General features: G+C 39.7%; 2 protein-coding genes across 3 annotated transcripts; both read left to right on the top strand.

Moving 5' to 3' along the window:
- The first annotated feature begins 2,095 nt into the window (after nt 1-2,095).
- Nucleotides 2,096-4,860, top strand: LOC121996861 (ORM1-like protein 2). The gene is made up of 3 exons (XM_042551001.1): nt 2,096-2,478; nt 3,779-3,927; nt 4,417-4,860. Exons 1-3 carry the CDS (start codon nt 2,290-2,292, stop codon nt 4,553-4,555), a joined length of 477 nt encoding a protein of 158 aa, XP_042406935.1. The 5' UTR covers nt 2,096-2,289; the 3' UTR covers nt 4,556-4,860.
- Nucleotides 4,861-7,310: 2,450 nt separating this feature from the next.
- On the top strand, nt 7,311-10,179 carry LOC121996860 (F-box protein PP2-A13-like). Of its 2 annotated transcripts, XM_042551000.1 has the most exons (4): nt 7,311-7,849; nt 7,972-8,090; nt 8,443-8,535; nt 9,496-10,179. In XM_042551000.1, exons 1-3 carry the CDS (start codon nt 7,532-7,534, stop codon nt 8,504-8,506), a joined length of 501 nt encoding a protein of 166 aa, XP_042406934.1. In that variant the 5' UTR covers nt 7,311-7,531; the 3' UTR covers nt 8,507-8,535; nt 9,496-10,179. The 2 variants fall into 2 exon arrangements, with proteins under 2 accessions (XP_042406934.1, XP_042406933.1); XM_042550999.1 differs by lacking the exon at nt 8,443-8,535.
- The last annotated feature ends 7,636 nt before the right edge of the window (nt 10,180-17,815 follow it).

Genomic DNA, 17,815 nt, shown 5'->3' with positions numbered 1-17,815 from the left:
AGTCCCGGGGCGGCTTTCGGATGAGTGATCGGAAAAAATCCTCATCTACTAGGCCTTGTGTGAAGGCATTCATCATGGTTTCCGAGGTGCCCGTTGGAATGTCCATCGCTACTTGGTTGAACCGCTGGATGTAAGCTCGAAGCGATTCCCGGGTTTCCTGCTTGATGGCGAACAGGCTCACGCTCGTTTTTTGATAGCGCCGACTGCTTGCAAAATGGTGGAGGAAGGCCGTTCGGAAATCTTTGAAGTTCGTGATGGATCCGTCCGGCAATCTCCGAAACCACCGTTGAGCCGATCCCGAGATAGTGGTAAGAAAAACTCAGCACTTTTCTCCATCTGTGTAATGATGGAGAGTAGCTGTGTTATCAAACTTACCCAGATGATCATCTGGGTCGGTTGTCCCATTGTACTCGCCGATCGTCGGAGGCGCGTAGTGCTTTGGTAGAGGGTCTCGTAGAATAGCCTCTGAAAATTGGCGATTGATCCGCTCGGGAGATGCGTCCGCTCGGGGGGCTTTCCCCTTTCTGTCATCTCGCCTAGGCATTTCCTCCGAAGAAGATCCCCTATCCCTATGAGCTGGTATGACTTCAGGGGTGCGAAATAGGGCTCGATGAAATGCAACGGTGGTCGGTGGTGCTTCCGCTCGACCACCAGACGCCGATGTTGCTTGCTGCTCCGGCCGTTCGGCTGTGGCTTTTTGTTTTTGCTCCACGAGCTTGGCGGCCCTTATCTCGATCAGAGCGTCGAGTTCCTCGTTCGAAAGCGTCACCATGTGTTGTCGTCCAGCTTCATCCATTGTTTCCGCTCGGATACAGGAACGTTCCCACAGACGGCGCCAATTTGATCCTGTCCGAATGCCGAATCAACGGACGCTGGGCACGTGGCACTTCCTGCTGCTGGCGTGGATCTTCGACTGGCGGCACAAAGCTCCGGCGAACCTGCACAGAAGCCGGGCCGGGAAGGGATTCCCGGCAGCGACCCTCCGACGCTCAAGTCAGGCGAAGCTCAAGAAAGAAACAGTGGCTTTAAAACTCGTAGACCGCGTACCTCTGACGAAGAATGAAGGCCTTTATATAGGGCAGTGAAGAAATGAGCGTACACATACCGAGGTGTACACGTGTCCCTAATCCATACTCCAGTAAGGACTTGTCAATGAGCTTCCCTAACCCATACTGCTACAGTCTTAGCATGTCCTCGATGGGACAACGGAATCCCCTGTCACAAGATTTGGAGCATGACCCACACGTGAAACATACCTACTGTCAGAAAAAGACGTTCCTTGTCCTTTTGCTTCCGGGCGGACATCTCCCTCAACATCCGGCCGGACATATGCGAAGGTTTACTTGGGGAGATCCTCCATCGTGTGCTTTATGGGGACTGTTAGCAGTGTTACCTTATGGCTTTGGCCGAGCGTGAGGTCCGCTCGGTCCACGACCTTTTCCCCTTAGCGCCGGAACCCTGATTTCGATGGCGCGACCGTCAGCCGTATATCGTCCGGTCGGCAGGCCGATCGGACCCATCCCTCCGGGCGTTCGATTCCATTGGCCGGCCGAACGTCCGGTCGGACCCTGCCCTCTCCGGCCGTCCGGTCGGACCCGACCCTCTCCGGATGGATGTCTGTCACTGTGACTTCCACGCGGCGTTGACTTCACAGGGCAGGGCCCCCCTGCTCTTACTACCGGATCACTATCTTTTTAGGATAATTTAATGATTAACACATGAGATATTATCCTCTTAAAATCTAAGATTCAAATTTTATTATAATCGAGATAAATACATTCTTTATATGGTATCATAATTCCACAAGCTAATATGAAGCTATCTCTAGTGTTTACATTTATTAAGATAAAAAAAATTAAAAGTATTTTTTTTCTACTTGTTTATTCATTTTAAAAAATCGAATTTCTCAGAGTATTTTGAGTGTTGGTTACGCAACTTACGCTGGTTGATGGGAAATTTTAGAATCGAATCGGAGGGATCATAATCAAAATTAATTAATTGGTTTGAGAAATTAAATATTTAGATGAAAAATAATAATAATAATAATTTAGAAGAAGGAACAATGAACTGTTTGTCGCTATCAACACTAGCCTAAATTTAACGCAGGTCCGTTCCGTCTCCCCTCCTTCTTTTCCTCTTCTGGCTCTGGCGTCCCATTCTTCGAACCCTTCTGCCGCTCCGGTGGTTTCCAATCGCTTCCGTCGTCAGGATTCCGAAATCCCTTTCTTTGGTTAGCCATAATCTGTCCAGTTCCTGCGCCTGGAGATCGGAGAAGAGGCGGCGTCGCGCATGATGCCGAAGCTCTATGTGGAGGCGGTTCCGCCGGCGGATCTGAACAAGAACACGGAGTGGTTTATGTATCCTGGTGTCTGGACGACCTACATCCTCATTCTTTTCTTCTCCTGGCTTCTCGTACTCTCCCTCTTCAGCTGCGCCCCTGGAACGGCCTGGACGTTTGTCAATCTCGGCCACTTTGCTGTATGCTCTCTCTCCTTCTCTCATGATTATTTCGATTTCTATCAAGGTTCGTGTAGAATAAACAGTTGATTGTCTTTGAGGCCGTCTTATTGGTAAATTTTTTTTAGTGATGTGTGATGATTTTGGTTTTGAATCTTGACGGGGAATATTTGGAGGCTTACCATTAGGGGAAGCCATGGGATATTTCGTGGCTATTTTTCTCTGGCTGTAAACTTTCTTATTGCTTTTCCATGCGATCTGCAAATCATAATTTTTTTTTGAACAGTGTTCAAGCCTCCATTAGTTTCCTTATTTGCGTTTAAAGTGATTGTGTTATTTGATTACATGACTACCACAAAGAGACATTTGATTATGAGCACAGTCCGATTGGCACACAGCTGCCAACATGTCTAAACACATCGTAGAGGTCTTTGGCAGACGGACGTGTCAACCCAAGTTAGCATAGGTCTGACGAGACTTTTTTCTGATACAACTACCTTCATGCATGAACAACCAAGACATGCTGATTTGTACAATGGCTTGGCCATTACTTACAGCAAGAGGGGGAAACTACTTGCCCAAGGGATAAAAGAGGGAAGTGAGGCAACAGTAAGGCAATGAACAATATGTCTGAACACCATTTCATCTTCCCCAAGTATTTCTTATTCTCTTCAGCAGGTCACTGGCTTGAGAAGTAAAGGTGATAGCTTGGGTTCCAACACTAATTATCATTTCCAACACTGTATATACATTATTTTTTTTGAGTATTTGTTATAATTTCGACTTTGGCTTTGAATTCAATTTAATAAGTTTATTGTATGGTGCTTGGGCATATCTAGGTCCTCATATAAGATATTCATCTTTGTTTGACTGATTACTAATTTATGAAGTTAAGAATGAGCTTTGAGTACTTGATGAACTTTATTTAGTTAAATATCATATGAAATTTTACTATTTCATCTTTGTTCAAGGGATTACTGACCAGGATTTAGATAAGCTGTTTACATGTATCTGCACTCCAAAAGCTTTAGATAAATGTTTACACGGATTAGCACTCCATAAGTTAAAGATATATAGAAGTGGGGTATTATTACACTTTCTCTTGGGTTCACTTTGATTCTCTCCAATTCAGGAACAGAATAGTACTACTTTCTATTTGCAATTTCCTTGGTCTTCTGTTTCAATTCACCATCAGAATATTAGTTTCTGTTGCAATTTTTTCTTCTGTTTCAATTGACTATCTGGTCGGCCATTTCCTTCTCGATCCATCTTTATTTATTTATTTACTCTGTGTTTTTGTTTCCCTTGTTTCTTTGTCCAGATAACTTATCACTTTTTCCACTGGAAGAAAGGAACACCCTTTTCAGAGGACCAGGGCATATACAACAGTTTGACTTGGTGGGAGCAAATGGATAATGGAAAACAGCTTACACGTAATAGAAAGTTCTTGGCTGTCGTTCCTGTGGTTCTGTAAGTGTCTCTATCAATATTGCTTTCAGGAATGAGTTTCTATAATGAATGAATCACAAAAGTGATGTAGTGGTGAATGATGTTAGACAGTCATTAATTCTGATTCACAATTTCCAAATTCATAGGTATCTCATCCTCAGTGTTTGCAAAAGAATGCATTCATATCTTGCTAATATAAACCACATCCTTGTCTCATCAAATTCCGAGTGATAAATGCAAATGAAAATGAACTTTGCCACTTGACTGTTAATTCCCGTTGCAAACAAAACCAGTCATATAAAAATTCTTGAAATAACAGGTTTCTTAACAATTGTTCGGTGCCATGTTGAAACATAAGCTTCATAAAAAAGACATTAGTTTTGATTGGTTCAGCAACTAAAATTTCCAAATTTTTGCATCATGTGGGCTAACTCTTTTCGGTTAGACAATGCCTCATGCATCTTTATCTGCTTGCTAGTTAATTTCTCTAGTGGTTTGGCAATTCTTCAGGTACTTAATAGCTTCCCACACAACTGATTATCGGCATCCGATGCTTTTCCTCAACACGGTTGCAGTGATTGTACTAGTCATTGCCAAATTGCCTAACATGCACAAAGTTCGTATCTTTGGGATCAATGCCGGCCGCTGAGAAGCAGTTCTTTGTGAGAATGGCGGTGTGATATATTTAGTATGTCATTCGTACTGCGGCCCAGTCGCAGTCTATGTTAGAAAGAAATCCATGTACAGAATATATAGAAACAAATGGTATGCTGATGTTTCTGATACACGAGTGAGGGTCTGTAAAGAAGAGAAGCGGAAAGAAATTAAACAGTAGATGGTGTTGTCACATTCAAGAGACTCTTAGTGTAAGCAGATGTAGATTAAAATCCAAAAACTTAATATTGTACCTGCGTTAATGAGAAAACAAACCTTGGCTCCTGCTGCTATGGATCATTTACATGTCCCTCGATTCCTCCCATGCGATGCATCTTGTCCAGGTGAGTATTTCATCTCCACAGCAGCCAAGCGGAGAGTGGAATACTCACTTGAGCAAGAGGCTTTGCCATGGGAGGTTGGTCTCCCTCTCTGTGCTGATGCAGCATTGCTCAATAGTCTGCTCCCATCTTATAGAGCTAGCGAGCCAACTCTTACTTGCATATCCTTTGTGTTTCGGTGGCTAGTTTGATAGGTTGTTGGTTGGCTTCTCCCTGAAGATTGGTAAGTGAGATGGCTATCAGGTAAGCATCTGACAAAGGATGGGCATAGTCACGACTCGAGACCAGCAGTTAGAAATCAACCGGCATTACGTTGGATATGTGCAGCATGTGTGAAGGTGAACTCACCTCTCTTTCGGCTTGTCTAAATGTAAGGAAAGAGGCTCGATTGGATTCCGTTTTCAGTAAGAGCATTTGTAACGGCGTTAATGCCTGAGGCATTAACGTCGGCATGGCGCCTTTTTTTAATAGTGTAGAGATATTAACGCCGGCGTGGCACCTTCTTTAAATACTGTAACATTAACGTGTTGAAATCTATGAACATATTAATACTGCAGATGGTAAAAAAAATTAAATAAAAAACAAACATTAACACTTCACGCCTTAAAAGCACTGCAGATGCTTTAATATGTGTAACATTTGTCTCCGCTTCCACTTGTTTCAGAGCAGACACCATCGCCATTGAAGTTTCAACATCAGCACCATATCAAATCTGGAGTCCCTCTTACCTGTAAAGCTATAATGTGTGTCTTGTTTCGTAGTCCTTCGTGTCCTTTTGCTCATTTAGTCGATTAACAGAGACTTTTTGTAGTGCTGCCATTGGACGGCTGAAGCCTGCATTTTGAATTTGGATGGCCTCCACGCAAAGGACGGTTCTGTCGCCTTGTTGCAAGAGATCTACATTCCACTATAATTCAATTCCGGGTAAAAAAACATACGCACTTTATAATGCAGATATCTAAAATTCTGACGTATTCAATCACACGGAATTTGTTTCATTGCTACTAAGATAAATCAGTGCCCGTGATCTTGTATCCAACAGCCAGCGTCCTTAGATATGTCATTCCACCAGAGAAAAATCACTATTGAAATATGTTGCAGTTGAAATTGAACTTTAAATGTCTGATTAATCATTGAAATAATTTACTGTTGTACTGTAGCCCTGAGGGCAGCTCCTCTTATCATTATTTTCATGTTTGTTGGTTGGAAAATTTCTTAAATTTCCTGAAAGTTAGAAAATTTATTTTATTTTAATAAAAAAACCTCTTCACTTTATCAGTAATTTATGTATAATTACTCAACTATCTCTATTACACCGTTCTTTTATATATATATATATATATATGGGGGTATATCATAAAAACTATGAATCGTAGGTACTACACATGTTATAGTAATTATAATTTTATAGCTACTATAATATAAATATTAAGTAAATAAGTTAAATCCACAATACAGTAATTATAAAATGATAGATGTTACAATGTGATTATTTTTGAACATCTTAAATATGCATTGTGAGTAGTTACAGTTTTATATATGCTACAGTGTGTCCTACCGATTTAAAATTGTAGCGTGTCCTACCGATTTAAAATTTAGACGGTAGATAAATATATAAATAATATATTAGATGATAGTTGAATAATTGTACCTGAGCTATTGGTATGGTGAAATATCTTTTAATTAAAAATAAAATAAAACTGATGCTCTTCTAATTATTCTAAAAAAATGGAGTGCTATTTTACTTTTACCCTTAAATCTTTTGATAAACATTTAGTAAATGTTAAATGAGTAATAGCAAAATTTATAACTGATAAATTTTAATGGTCAGAATTTTGATCAGCCAGAATATAATATATTTTATTATTTCATACCATCTTAATTAATATATATCAATCAAAAAAATAAATATAAAAAATTCATTTTGACTAACCAAATTTTGATTATTTAATATTGTCCAAACTCTTTATCCCACGCCAAGGGCAAGGCCAAGGTAAAAGTCGGTGACAATAAAAGGCTGGTCGCTACTTTTTAGTGCAAAGTTGTCTACACGATTGGTGTTGTTCCTCAATGCTTTTGTCAAAAGGTGCATCACCTCATTAATTTTCTAGGGCTAGTCGTTGACAGCATTTACAGTAGTATGATAAGTAATATCTACTCTCGGAAGTTTAATTACCTTATTTAATTTTCTTTATGACTAATTTTATCAAATACAAATTGAGTTTTATCTTTCTATCGAACACTAATTTTTTTTTTATATGTTTCAATGCCGTGATTGTTCCTTCGGTTTGAGCAAAACATGGGCAAAATAGTCCTTTGATGACAAGGTCGATGTTTAATAACCAACATCGCAGGGGTGATTTCGTCATTTCAATTATTTTTTATATTACCAAATTACCACCCCCTTCTCTCGCTCACCGCCCTCTTTATCCTGAGTCCTGACACCCACCTTCTCCGTTTGCCTCCGGTACGACCTCGATCGATCGGGAGCGCTGAGCGCTGCTCCAACTGTTTGCTTCATCGCTACATCTACGGGGTTTCCTTTTTTGAGATTTGGGTCTTCTTCCCTTGTTCTGGGACGTCGGATTGGGTGGGATTAAGACTGGGGTTTAGGGATTTTAGTGCCGCCTATGGGCGCGGGTGCATCCGTCGTTATGAATCCGGAGGGGGAGCTCGAGACAGGCCTGGGGGACCTCCCGGAGAGCTGCGTGGCGGCGGTGCTGCTCCACCTCCACCCGCCGGAGATCTGCGGCGCTGCGCGGCTGAGCCGGACGTTCCGAGCCGCCGCGTCGGCGGACTTTGTGTGGGAAGCGAAGCTCCCGGAGAACTATGCGTATCTTTTGGAGATGGCTCGCGGTGAGAATTCCAGCTGCAAAAAGGATCGCCTTTGCTTGAAGGAGGTGTATTCTCGGCTGTGCCGGCCGAATCCCATTGACGGGGGCAACAAGGTGAGATTTCCCACTAGTAGGTTTGTGTTTTGATTCAAAATGAATGTTTTTTTTTTGGTTTAATTGGTAAAATTATGGAAATTTGTAATATAGTGAGATTCTTTTCTTTTTATGAAATTTAGATATTCTGGCTGGAGAAGAACCAGGGTGGGATTTGCATGTCGATTTCGTCAAAAGGGCTACTGATTACAGGGATTGATGATCGGAGGTACTGGAATTACGTCCCCACTAATGAGTCCAGGTATCTCATCTGAACAATAGTAAAACAGAGTGGTTTATCTGTCATCTTTACATTTATACATCACATATATACTCATTCTCTGTGTATATGGTAATTTAGTTTTCTGTTTCTCTTCTTGCTTAGGATGCAATTTATCTGCCACATGATTTTTTGTAGTCAATCTTCATCCTAAAATAACCTCGTTTCTGATCAATTATGTTGAAAACGTAAAAGTTGACGTTTCAGAAATATTACAAGAGAATCTGATCCAGTATGTGCATTTAGGTGGATACAGGATACGGAACCAGCACTCTTAATAACTTTGTTTCCTAATCACTACATTTTTTTAATATGATTTCTCCTAGTTTTGCAGAAATCTAGCATTCTCACATACTGTAGAGATGGTTAGTAGGACCTTGGCTATGCTCCGTTCTTGAAGTGCAGCGTGTGTTACATCACAGCACTCGTGAGGACTCTTTTATAATATATTTTTTTCTTTATTATTTTCTTTTTCAAATATTAGCCCCTAGCGGATTCTGGCACTTAGGAAGCTTACTGTCTCTAAACCGGCCATAATGATATTTATTATTCTGTGATCACAAGTTTCAGAAACATAGATCAATCACTGCTTTTATTTAAGGGATTGTTTTTACCTAAGACGAACAAAACGAAACAGAAACTGACAAGGCAACTAGGAAAATGGTTAAGTGCCATGTTCTCTTCAAATATCTCTGAAAATTTCTTTATTAACACAATCTGTGAACGAATACTTGATGAAAATTAAGTTACTAACAGCTTTCTGAACCTATCTTAATCTTCTGTGTTTCAATCTATCTGGTTTATGCAGAGTAAGCCATATGCTTCTATCTCTTGATTAGTATTTAATAAAAACAATTTTAAAAGTAAAAAAAGAGGGAAAAGAAAGAAGTTAATAGGACAACTCTTTATTTATTAGCATTGTAAACTTTTCCCCCTCATATGCAATAATGCAAGATCCCTCTGGATTAAGTGGAGAATTGAACACAATTCCGTCGACATTAATTTGAGATGAAATGTTGCCTTATAGCAAACTACAGCAGCTTGTGGAAGCAATTCATTTAATTAGCTGAAGTTTTTTCTCTTCAGTTCCTTTTACTTTTTCAAAGTCTATCCTTCTTTACAGTAGATCTGAGAGATACTCTCGATGGCATGTGGATTTAAAGTAGTTTTCTCAATTTTTTCTATAACAGGTAAATTAACCGATACCAGTTAAGTAGACTGAAGTGAAACGATCTTTTTGTGTACATAATTTTTTTTTTTCTTATACAAGCATGGACTAATCTGCATGAAATATTATTGATAGATAAATAAAATTGATTATGAAGTGTTCTTGAAAGAGTCGCTCTTCATGGAAAAGACAAAACTCATCTGGATGTTGACCTTGCAGATTCGATGAAGTAGCTTATCTTCAACAAACTTGGTGGTTTGAGGTTGACGGTGAAGTTGATTTCCATTTCCCTGCGGGCACTTACAGCCTATATTTCAGGCTCCATCTTGGCCGACCTGCTAGGAGATTTGGCTGCCGAATCTGCAGCTTCGAGCATGTTCACGGATGGGACATAAAACCGGTGCAGTTTCAGCTGTCGACTTCTGATGGTCAGAATGCTACTTCTCATTGTTATTTAGACGAACCCGGGAGATGGATTCTGTGCCATGCAGGAGATTTTGTTACTGAAAACTCCAACGTAGCTACCAAGCTCAAATTTTCAATGACACAAATAGATTGCACGCACACAAAAGGCGGAATCTGTGTCGATTCTGTGTTGATCTATCCCAAAGGTTTTGTGCAGGGTAAGATCTTTAACTCATGACAGCATGGAGTCATTGCAATACACACAGTGAACGACAGGAAACTAGCACCCTTCCCCCTAGGCCGCGAGCAATGTAGATATGGGATCTGTATCATTTTGAATCAAAAGACAGAGTTGTGAGGTTTTGATGAAGTTACAAGGATTGTTATTAACTTAGATCACTAGGGAGAACAATGGGAAGGTTCAGCTCAGTGACAACAGAACAGGAAGTGCAATTTTTTTTACTGTAATCCAGTTCTGAAAATTCTGTTTCAAGCTTACTAAATTTACGAGATTATGTGTGCCATTTTACTGTCAATTCATTTTTATTAGAATAGTTAAAAAAAAGTGTCATTTTTTTTAAAAAAAATTATCATCTCATCTTTTTTGTTTGAATTTTTTTTTTTTGTAATATCGGTGTGGTATTATAAATTATAAACTTGCTCATTGGATATATAAACTTGCAAATCAAAATGAACAAAAAGCACTCCCTCAAAAAAACGTAGGAATTAAGGATAGAAAAAATCAGGACATTAATGGCGAGTCAGCGACGCATCTTGATAAAATGTCGTGAAAATTTAAAATTTTAATATTTTTCAAATGAGAAGAGCCCTACAAATTTGAAGAAGCTGTTGCTTATGGAGTATTAGCGTTTTAAGCCAAATAATGAGTTTGCTATAAATTTTATTGAGCTTTTACGACTACAAATTGGCCGCTATCAATTTATGCTATCTAATTTAGATTTAAGTGCATAAATGCATTATGGAAAACTTCATGAGTACATTATTTTTGAGTTGGAGTGAATTGAAGTTTTTTTAAGTCAGCTAATTTAGGACGAAATTGATTGATGGACTAATAAATTTTTTTTAAGAATATACTAAGTGATTTTGGTTATTTTAAAACTTGGGTTCTTGAAATAGATAATAGTTTTTTTATACAAGAGATTTTATAAGTCAATTAATCTTGAGATGTATAATCTGGTCCCATATTTAACACATTAAGTAAATTCAGAAAGTGAAGTAGCTCTTGATGTGGCATCCAATATCACTAATTGTTCGAACGCCGCATGTATGTGCTGCGTGAGTTTCTAACCTAGTTGCTTGGGAGAAACATTCTATCTTTTACCATCATACCATACCGGAGGTGTGAAATGGATAATAGTTATAGTAAAATATGATTACGCTCACCTCATATACTCCTCACAATCCGTCCTCAGGTTATGTGAAGGGAGATAAATTACAAGGTCAACTTATAGCCGACAGCTAAGTTGGCTAGAGGGTGGGAGGGGGTTTTCCCCTGAGAGCATACGTCCATCAAAAATTAATCCCTTACTTCATTATAGTAAATCTGTCACCCTTTATAGTTTTACAACTTACTCATATAGTTCTGCAAATTGCTATATCTTTATTAATCATTAAAAGGGTTAAGTGTAATGGTATATGACATGGCGAATAAGGTAGGGCCCCCGAGGTTAGGGCGAAGTCAAGAAGGTTAACCAACATAGTGGTCAAAGTCAAGGAGGGGTCGACGACCCGAGTTAGCACGACTGTAAAGCTTGACCGAACACTTCAGCTAGATTGGAATCCGAGTCCTTTTGGTCCGAGCAAACCTCTTGTCCGATCGGATCCCGAGTTCTCTTGTCTCGATTGAAACTTGAGTCCTCTTGGTTTGAGCAAACCTTTTGTCTGATCGGTCTCCTAGTCCTCCCGGCTAGATTGGAGCCCGAATTCATCTAGTCTGATAGGATATTCTGTGCATACTGTCTGACCGAATCTTGAGTCCTCAAAATACCTAACCTTCAGCAACCGATCAAACCCATTCAGGAGCGATGTCCGATCGAACAGTAGATAGGACTCGGCTAGCCTAGCGTCACAATATTACAATTAGCAGCTTCTTGGCACAACAACCCGATATTCCTTTTTAGCGCTTTGCATAGCCATTGATAGAAAATCAAGGGAATATTCCTTATGTGGTTCGTATAGTGGAAGCTTCCACCCTACAAACATAGAGATGGTGGATCCAATTTAGGAAAGACTGTGAAGTATCAGAATGGTCGGTTCTATTTTAGTAATGCATCGATATTCATGTAGAGGAGAAAAATAACACTATATAAGGAGTTTTCGTCTACAAGCATAGGCATGCTTCACTATTAGAGTTTATTGTTCATCACCACTGTTCTTCGCTATTCTTCATCTCTCTGTCTGACTTGAGTGTCGATGTGCTTGTGTCGGAGATCCCTCCCTGGCCTGGTTGCTAACGCTTTCTTCCTACTTGTTTCTTCTTTGACATGCAGGCTCATTCATGATGCTAGATCCCTCCCACTCAGAGTCTTTCCACAGTCAACCTAGAAGCCACCTCACTAGTGCTCGCTCCAACTTCCTTGATTTTAAATAGGATCAAATTCTTCCGTGGAAACTTCACTTAATTCTAAAATGCCAAGATGGAAGAAGCTAGAAGGTTTACAACAGTTACCCTATCGCAAGAGGACTTGGACTTACTTGTGGTCACCAAAGCACAGAGGATAGCACAATAATAACAAGCTACCAGACACCCTTTATCGAACGACCTAACATTCTCGGTAACAAGACCTCACACTGAGTGGAGGACCAAGGCAGAAGGACTGATAGACTTTCCCTTGGTCCCTCCTCCAACCGGTTTCAATCAAGTATCTAACAATCGATCGATTTTCCTCCTGTGCCCCTATATCCGATCGCATACCAAAGAGCATTGTTCTGCACATCTTTTGATGACAAGGGCCTCCCGGTGAGGCCCCAAGGATCATCCTCTGAAGATGTACCCTCTTGGGATCCACGAAAAGGGAAGGCTCCAGTCCTTAGTGGCTCCCCTGAACGGTTGAGTATGGCGTTCTTCTTAGAAATATTAGAGGATAAATTACCACCCCATTACTAACCCCTTGCGATGGGAGAGTATGAAGGCACAACCGACCCGGAGGACCACCTGCTCAAGTTCGAGAATGCAGCTATCATCATGAATACATGAATGATGTCAAGTTTTGAGTGTTCTTGACTTCTCTTTCGGGCTCCACGCAATGATGATTCATCCGACTCCCGGTTGACTCCATATGTAGCTTCAAGAATATTTAAAAGGCATTCCTCAACCACTTCACCAGTAGTCGTCGGTACTATAAAACCACGCTGAGTTTATTTATCCTCAAGCAAGGACTCAAGAAGACGTTGAGGGCATACATCAAGCGATTCAATCAAGTGGTCATAGACGTTCCCTCAGTTACTCCAGATATATTGGTGAATGCCTTCTTCCAGGGGCTCATAGATGGGGTTTCTTCCAGTCCCTGATAACGAAGCCCTCCAGGGGTTTCAATCACCTGATAGGAAAGACGACCAAGTATATTAACGTAGAGGAGACTTAGTTCGCTCAGAAGAAGGTAGTGGTTGTGCTTGCTCTTATTAATGCCTCAGTGCGCAAAGCTCCGCTCCCGCCTTCATCGCACAAAGGACCCTAATCGAGTCATCCATCGCATCTCACGAGTAGAGGCCCAATGCGGTCCAACATGTGGAGGTTGTCCAGACTTCATTCACCGAGCCCTGTCGATGGGTCCCAGTTTCTGCACTTACCACTGGTTGACAACTCACAATATTCAAGACTGCTATCAATATAATCAAGAGATGCATTGAGCGACCAATCAGGGGTTTCAACATTGACCTCCCCCTCGATACAATAGGCGCTACCATCGACTAAACGAACCCTTGATGGGAGGTCCCGTGAATGCTGATCGGCCCTAGAGGCCCCAACAGCAAGACAACTCAGCCTTGGCCCCCCCCTCCCCCCCCACCCACAAATCCAACCTAAGCGTCCCCTACAAGAAGAAAACTACATCAATGCAACTCAGTGAGACATAGGCATGATAGCAAGCGTCCTGACTGATGGAGATTAGAACTGAGCTAGAAAGTCACACGCATGCCGATTGGAGATTCACACCCTCGACTATATCTAAGAACAAGCACAAAAGTCGGAGATCAGTTTTGGCCCCAAGGATTTGAGAGGGTTGAAGTACCCCATGATAATACCTTGATCATCAAAAGTATAATAGCCAATTATAATATATATCATACATTTGTTGATACAAGAAGTTCTGTTAATATTATCTTTAAGAAGACACTCAAACAATTATAGATCAAGAGGAGTGAATTCCAACCCATGATGAATCCCTTATTTAGATTCACTAGTAATGAAGTGCAGCCAATTGGACAGATCGGATTAACTATTTCTCTTAGGGAGGAGCCCCTTATGTGGACTTTGTTGGAGAAATCTATGTGACCCGAGGTTTGATATTTGAAAAAAATGTTTAAGTTAGATTTATTATTTTATTTGATATACATTGTGAGTATGCAAGATGTAAGTACAATAAGAAAAGTCCATGTGTGATCTTAGCAAAGGCAAAGTCCAAGTGAAGTCTTGGCGGTGTAAGTCTAAACTTGAGCCTTGGTGGTGTAAGTCTAAGTATTGTAGGACCGTGATCGTTCGATAGAGGGGGGGGGGGGGTGAATATCAATTCGAAAAGTTGAGTTAAAATACGCAGCGGAAAAGTAAATGAACACAGTTGTTTTTACTTTGTTCGGAGCCTGTGACGACTCTTACTCGAAGGCTCGTGGTCCTTGACCACTTTCGTTGGGCAATCACTATCAATTCGAATATAGTTGCAAAATAAGTACAAGAAATGCTAGTGAAAAAAAAATAATACCGACAAGGAAATTAACTAAAACCCGAAGGAGCACTTTGTCGGAGCTTGTTGGCGTCGCAAGAACGTAGAGCAGCAGGACCAGCAGTAGAGGAGTTCTCAGATATGATGATTGATTACTGAAGCTCCTGCCTGGGGCTTCTTTTATATGTTGCTCCGGGCGCCTGGATTCCTTTCGGGCGCCTGGAATGTGACGTAGCTGCTCAAACTGAGATGCTCCACGTGGCGACGACTTGGCTGGATATAATATGCCTTCCGGGCGCCTGGATCCCTTCCGGGCGCCCGGACCTCCGGGCGCCCGGACCACCTTGTTCCAGAAAACTCTTTTTTCCTGCAAAACAAAGTTAGTCCGAGGCAATATATATCCTGCAAAATAGATTGTTAGCACATTTTATAATAGTATGAATTAGCACAAATAGTATGACTTAGATTCCGTCTTTCTGAGACCGGAATCTAGTCACGATCTCGACTTAGATATCTGAAATGGATCTAAGCCGGATCGACGCCTAATGTTCCCTTCCCGGGAACGCGTCCTCGCAGTCACTCCCCTCCAGTGACTTACCTCACTTACCTGCCAGACGTCCGGTCAGCCCTTCGACCCGTCTGGACTTCTCGCCAGCTATCTAGTCAGCCCGTCGACCTAGCTGGACTTCTTGCCAAGCGTCTGGTCAGTCCGTCGACCCGCTTGGACTTCTCGCCAGTTATCCGGTCAGCCCGTCGACCTAGCTGGACTTCGTGCCAGACATCCGGTCAGCCCGTCGACCTGTCTGGACTTCTCCTGCACACTCGATCAAAGTGTCAGACAACAAAAAAACTAACTTAACCTATTTGTCATTCATCAAAACCTAGGTTAGACCGTTAGTGCTACCCGCACCAACAATCTCCCCCTTTTTGATGGAATGACAACCTGGTTAAGTTAGTGAAAGAACGCAAAAACCAGGTACATCGATTTTAAAGTAGTTTTAGTGTTTTCAAGTTGATTTATCTAACTTAACCACCTAACCCTCCCCCTTTGGCATTCATCAAAAAAAATAAGCAAGGGTAAACAACATAGTGTAGAGTTACTTTTAAAAAAATAATCACAGTTAATCTTGGAAAAAAATATCTGAATTTGGTTCAAAATTCAAAGATAAAAGTATAATTTTTAAATCCAAGGAAAAAAAATCAAGTTGACTTGGGGGAGACAAGTTAAATTTTGAAAAGTATAAAATTAAAGTTAATCAAGTTTAACTTTTCAAGCGTGTAAAATTTTTTTTTAAATCAGGATTATCAAATTTTCTTTTCAAGTTTAAGTAACATTTACTTTTCAAAAAGGTAAATTTTTTAACTTCAATTTTTCAAAACAAAGTAAAAATTAAACAAGTAAGATTAAATTTGCCAAAATAAACTTTTAAGGCTAATTTGATAAAAGCTAAATTTGGAAGGTTTAATTTTCAAGCATATGTTAAAAAACTGAATAAGTTTAAATTTGCAATAGTCAACTTAAAAAATTAGGTGAGATTCAACTTCCAAGTTTTTCAAACACTTAGTTTAGCTTTTTGTAAACTGGTGTTTTAAAAATAAGTCAGTTTTAAAATAGCTGTACAAAGGCATTTTTCAAACACACAAAATTTTAATTAATTTCTCCCCCTGAACTTGATACTTAAATTTAAACAGCTGTCTAACCAATTAGGTACTAACTAACTATCAGAAGATAGTAGCTTTCACTTGGTTAGTCAGATTAAGTTGATTATAAGCAGTCAGTCTTTGACTTGACTGATGAACTTAATCTGATTAATATCTGAGTTGTATTTAACGTCCAGACTTATGCTGATGCACCGAAATAAGCATCTTAAGTCCAGACAGTTGGCCTATGCATCTCACCCCTTTCTATGTTTGTCAAACACAAGCAAGGTAAACCTAAGGTGTTGGTGAGATGCTCAAAAACTAGTCCTATGGGTACATGCTTTCTAAGGATTCAAAACTAGTCTAAGGCCAAAACTGTTTTTGAAAATCTAAAAATGGAAAGTTTTGAAAACACACAATTTTAACTTATAATTTGAAAGAATTATTTTTGAAAACAATTTTGAAATTTAAAATTCCTAGTCTATTGAGCACATCCCTAATTTTCGACGTAAGTTGCTAAACTCACTTTCAGGGAGTGGTTTTGTGAAAATGTCAGCTAAATTTGATTTGGACTCAATGTATTTGAGTTCAATATCACCTTTAGTAACATGATCCCTGATAAAGTGGTGCCTAATCTCAATATGTTTGGTTCTTGAATGATGCACAGGGTTCTTGGTTAAGTTAATTGAATTTATATTGTCAATTAATACTTTTACATTTGTGATATTTAAGTTGAAATCTTTTAGAGTATGCATCATCCATAATATTTGTGCAACGCATTCGCCTATAGCTATGTATTCTGACTCAGTTGTAGATAGAGCAACACAATGTTGCTTTCTACTAAACCAGCTGATAAGTGATGAACCTAATAATTGGCATCCACCACTTGTACTTTTGCGGTCTAATTTACATTCAGCATAATCTGAGTCAAAATACCCTATTAGTTCAAAATTATTTGTCCTAGGATACCAAATTCCTACATTTGTTGTTCCCTTAAGGTATATAAAAATTCTTTTGACTTGTGTCAGATGGGATTCCTTAGCACAAGTTTGGTAACTGCAAATAAGATATCAGGTCGGCTTGCAGTTAAGTATAGTAGGCTACCTATTGCACTCCTATAATATTTTAAATCAACTGGTTTTCCATTTGGGTCATTATCTAAGATTGTGTTTACTGCCATAGGTGTTTTTATTTTTTTTGTATTTTCCATTCTGAATTTTTTAAGTAATTCTTTAGTGTATTTGTGTTGATAAATATAATTTCCTTCATTTGTTTGTTTGATTTGTAATCCTAAGAAATAAGTTAATTTTCCTACTAAGCTCATTTCAAATTCTTTTTCCATTAAATTAATAAATTCTTCTAAAAAATCTGAATTTGTTGAGCCAAATATTATATCATCTACATATATTTGTGCAATAAATATGTCTGCATTTAATTATTTAACAAACAAGGTTGGGCCAATTTGACCTTGGTTGAATCCTTTAGATGTTAAGTAGGATGTTAGCCTTTCATACCATGCCCTGGGTGCCTGTTTAAGTCCATATAATGCTTTCTTTAACTTAAAAACATAATCCGGGTGTTCTAGACTTTCAAAT

The sequence above is a fragment of the Zingiber officinale genome, chromosome 6A (genome assembly GCF_018446385.1).
Source record: "Zingiber officinale cultivar Zhangliang chromosome 6A, Zo_v1.1, whole genome shotgun sequence".
Taxonomy (NCBI): Eukaryota; Viridiplantae; Streptophyta; class Magnoliopsida; order Zingiberales; family Zingiberaceae; genus Zingiber; species Zingiber officinale.
This window is presented reverse-complemented; position numbering and strand designations above follow the sequence as displayed.

Coding starts and splice junctions, on each gene's coding strand:
- LOC121996861 (XM_042551001.1), top strand. CDS start 2,290: ATGATGCCGAAGCTCTATGTGGAGGCGGTTCCGCCGGCGGATCTGAAC. Junction 2,479..3,778: donor TCAATCTCGGCCACTTTGCT/GTATGCTCTCTC, acceptor TTCTTTGTCCAG/ATAACTTATCACTTTTTCCA. Junction 3,928..4,416: donor GCTGTCGTTCCTGTGGTTCT/GTAAGTGTCTCT, acceptor GCAATTCTTCAG/GTACTTAATAGCTTCCCACA.
- LOC121996860 (XM_042550999.1), top strand. CDS start 7,532: ATGGGCGCGGGTGCATCCGTCGTTATGAATCCGGAGGGGGAGCTCGAG. Junction 7,850..7,971: donor CCATTGACGGGGGCAACAAG/GTGAGATTTCCC, acceptor TATGAAATTTAG/ATATTCTGGCTGGAGAAGAA. Junction 8,091..9,495: donor GTCCCCACTAATGAGTCCAG/GTATCTCATCTG, acceptor TTGACCTTGCAG/ATTCGATGAAGTAGCTTATC.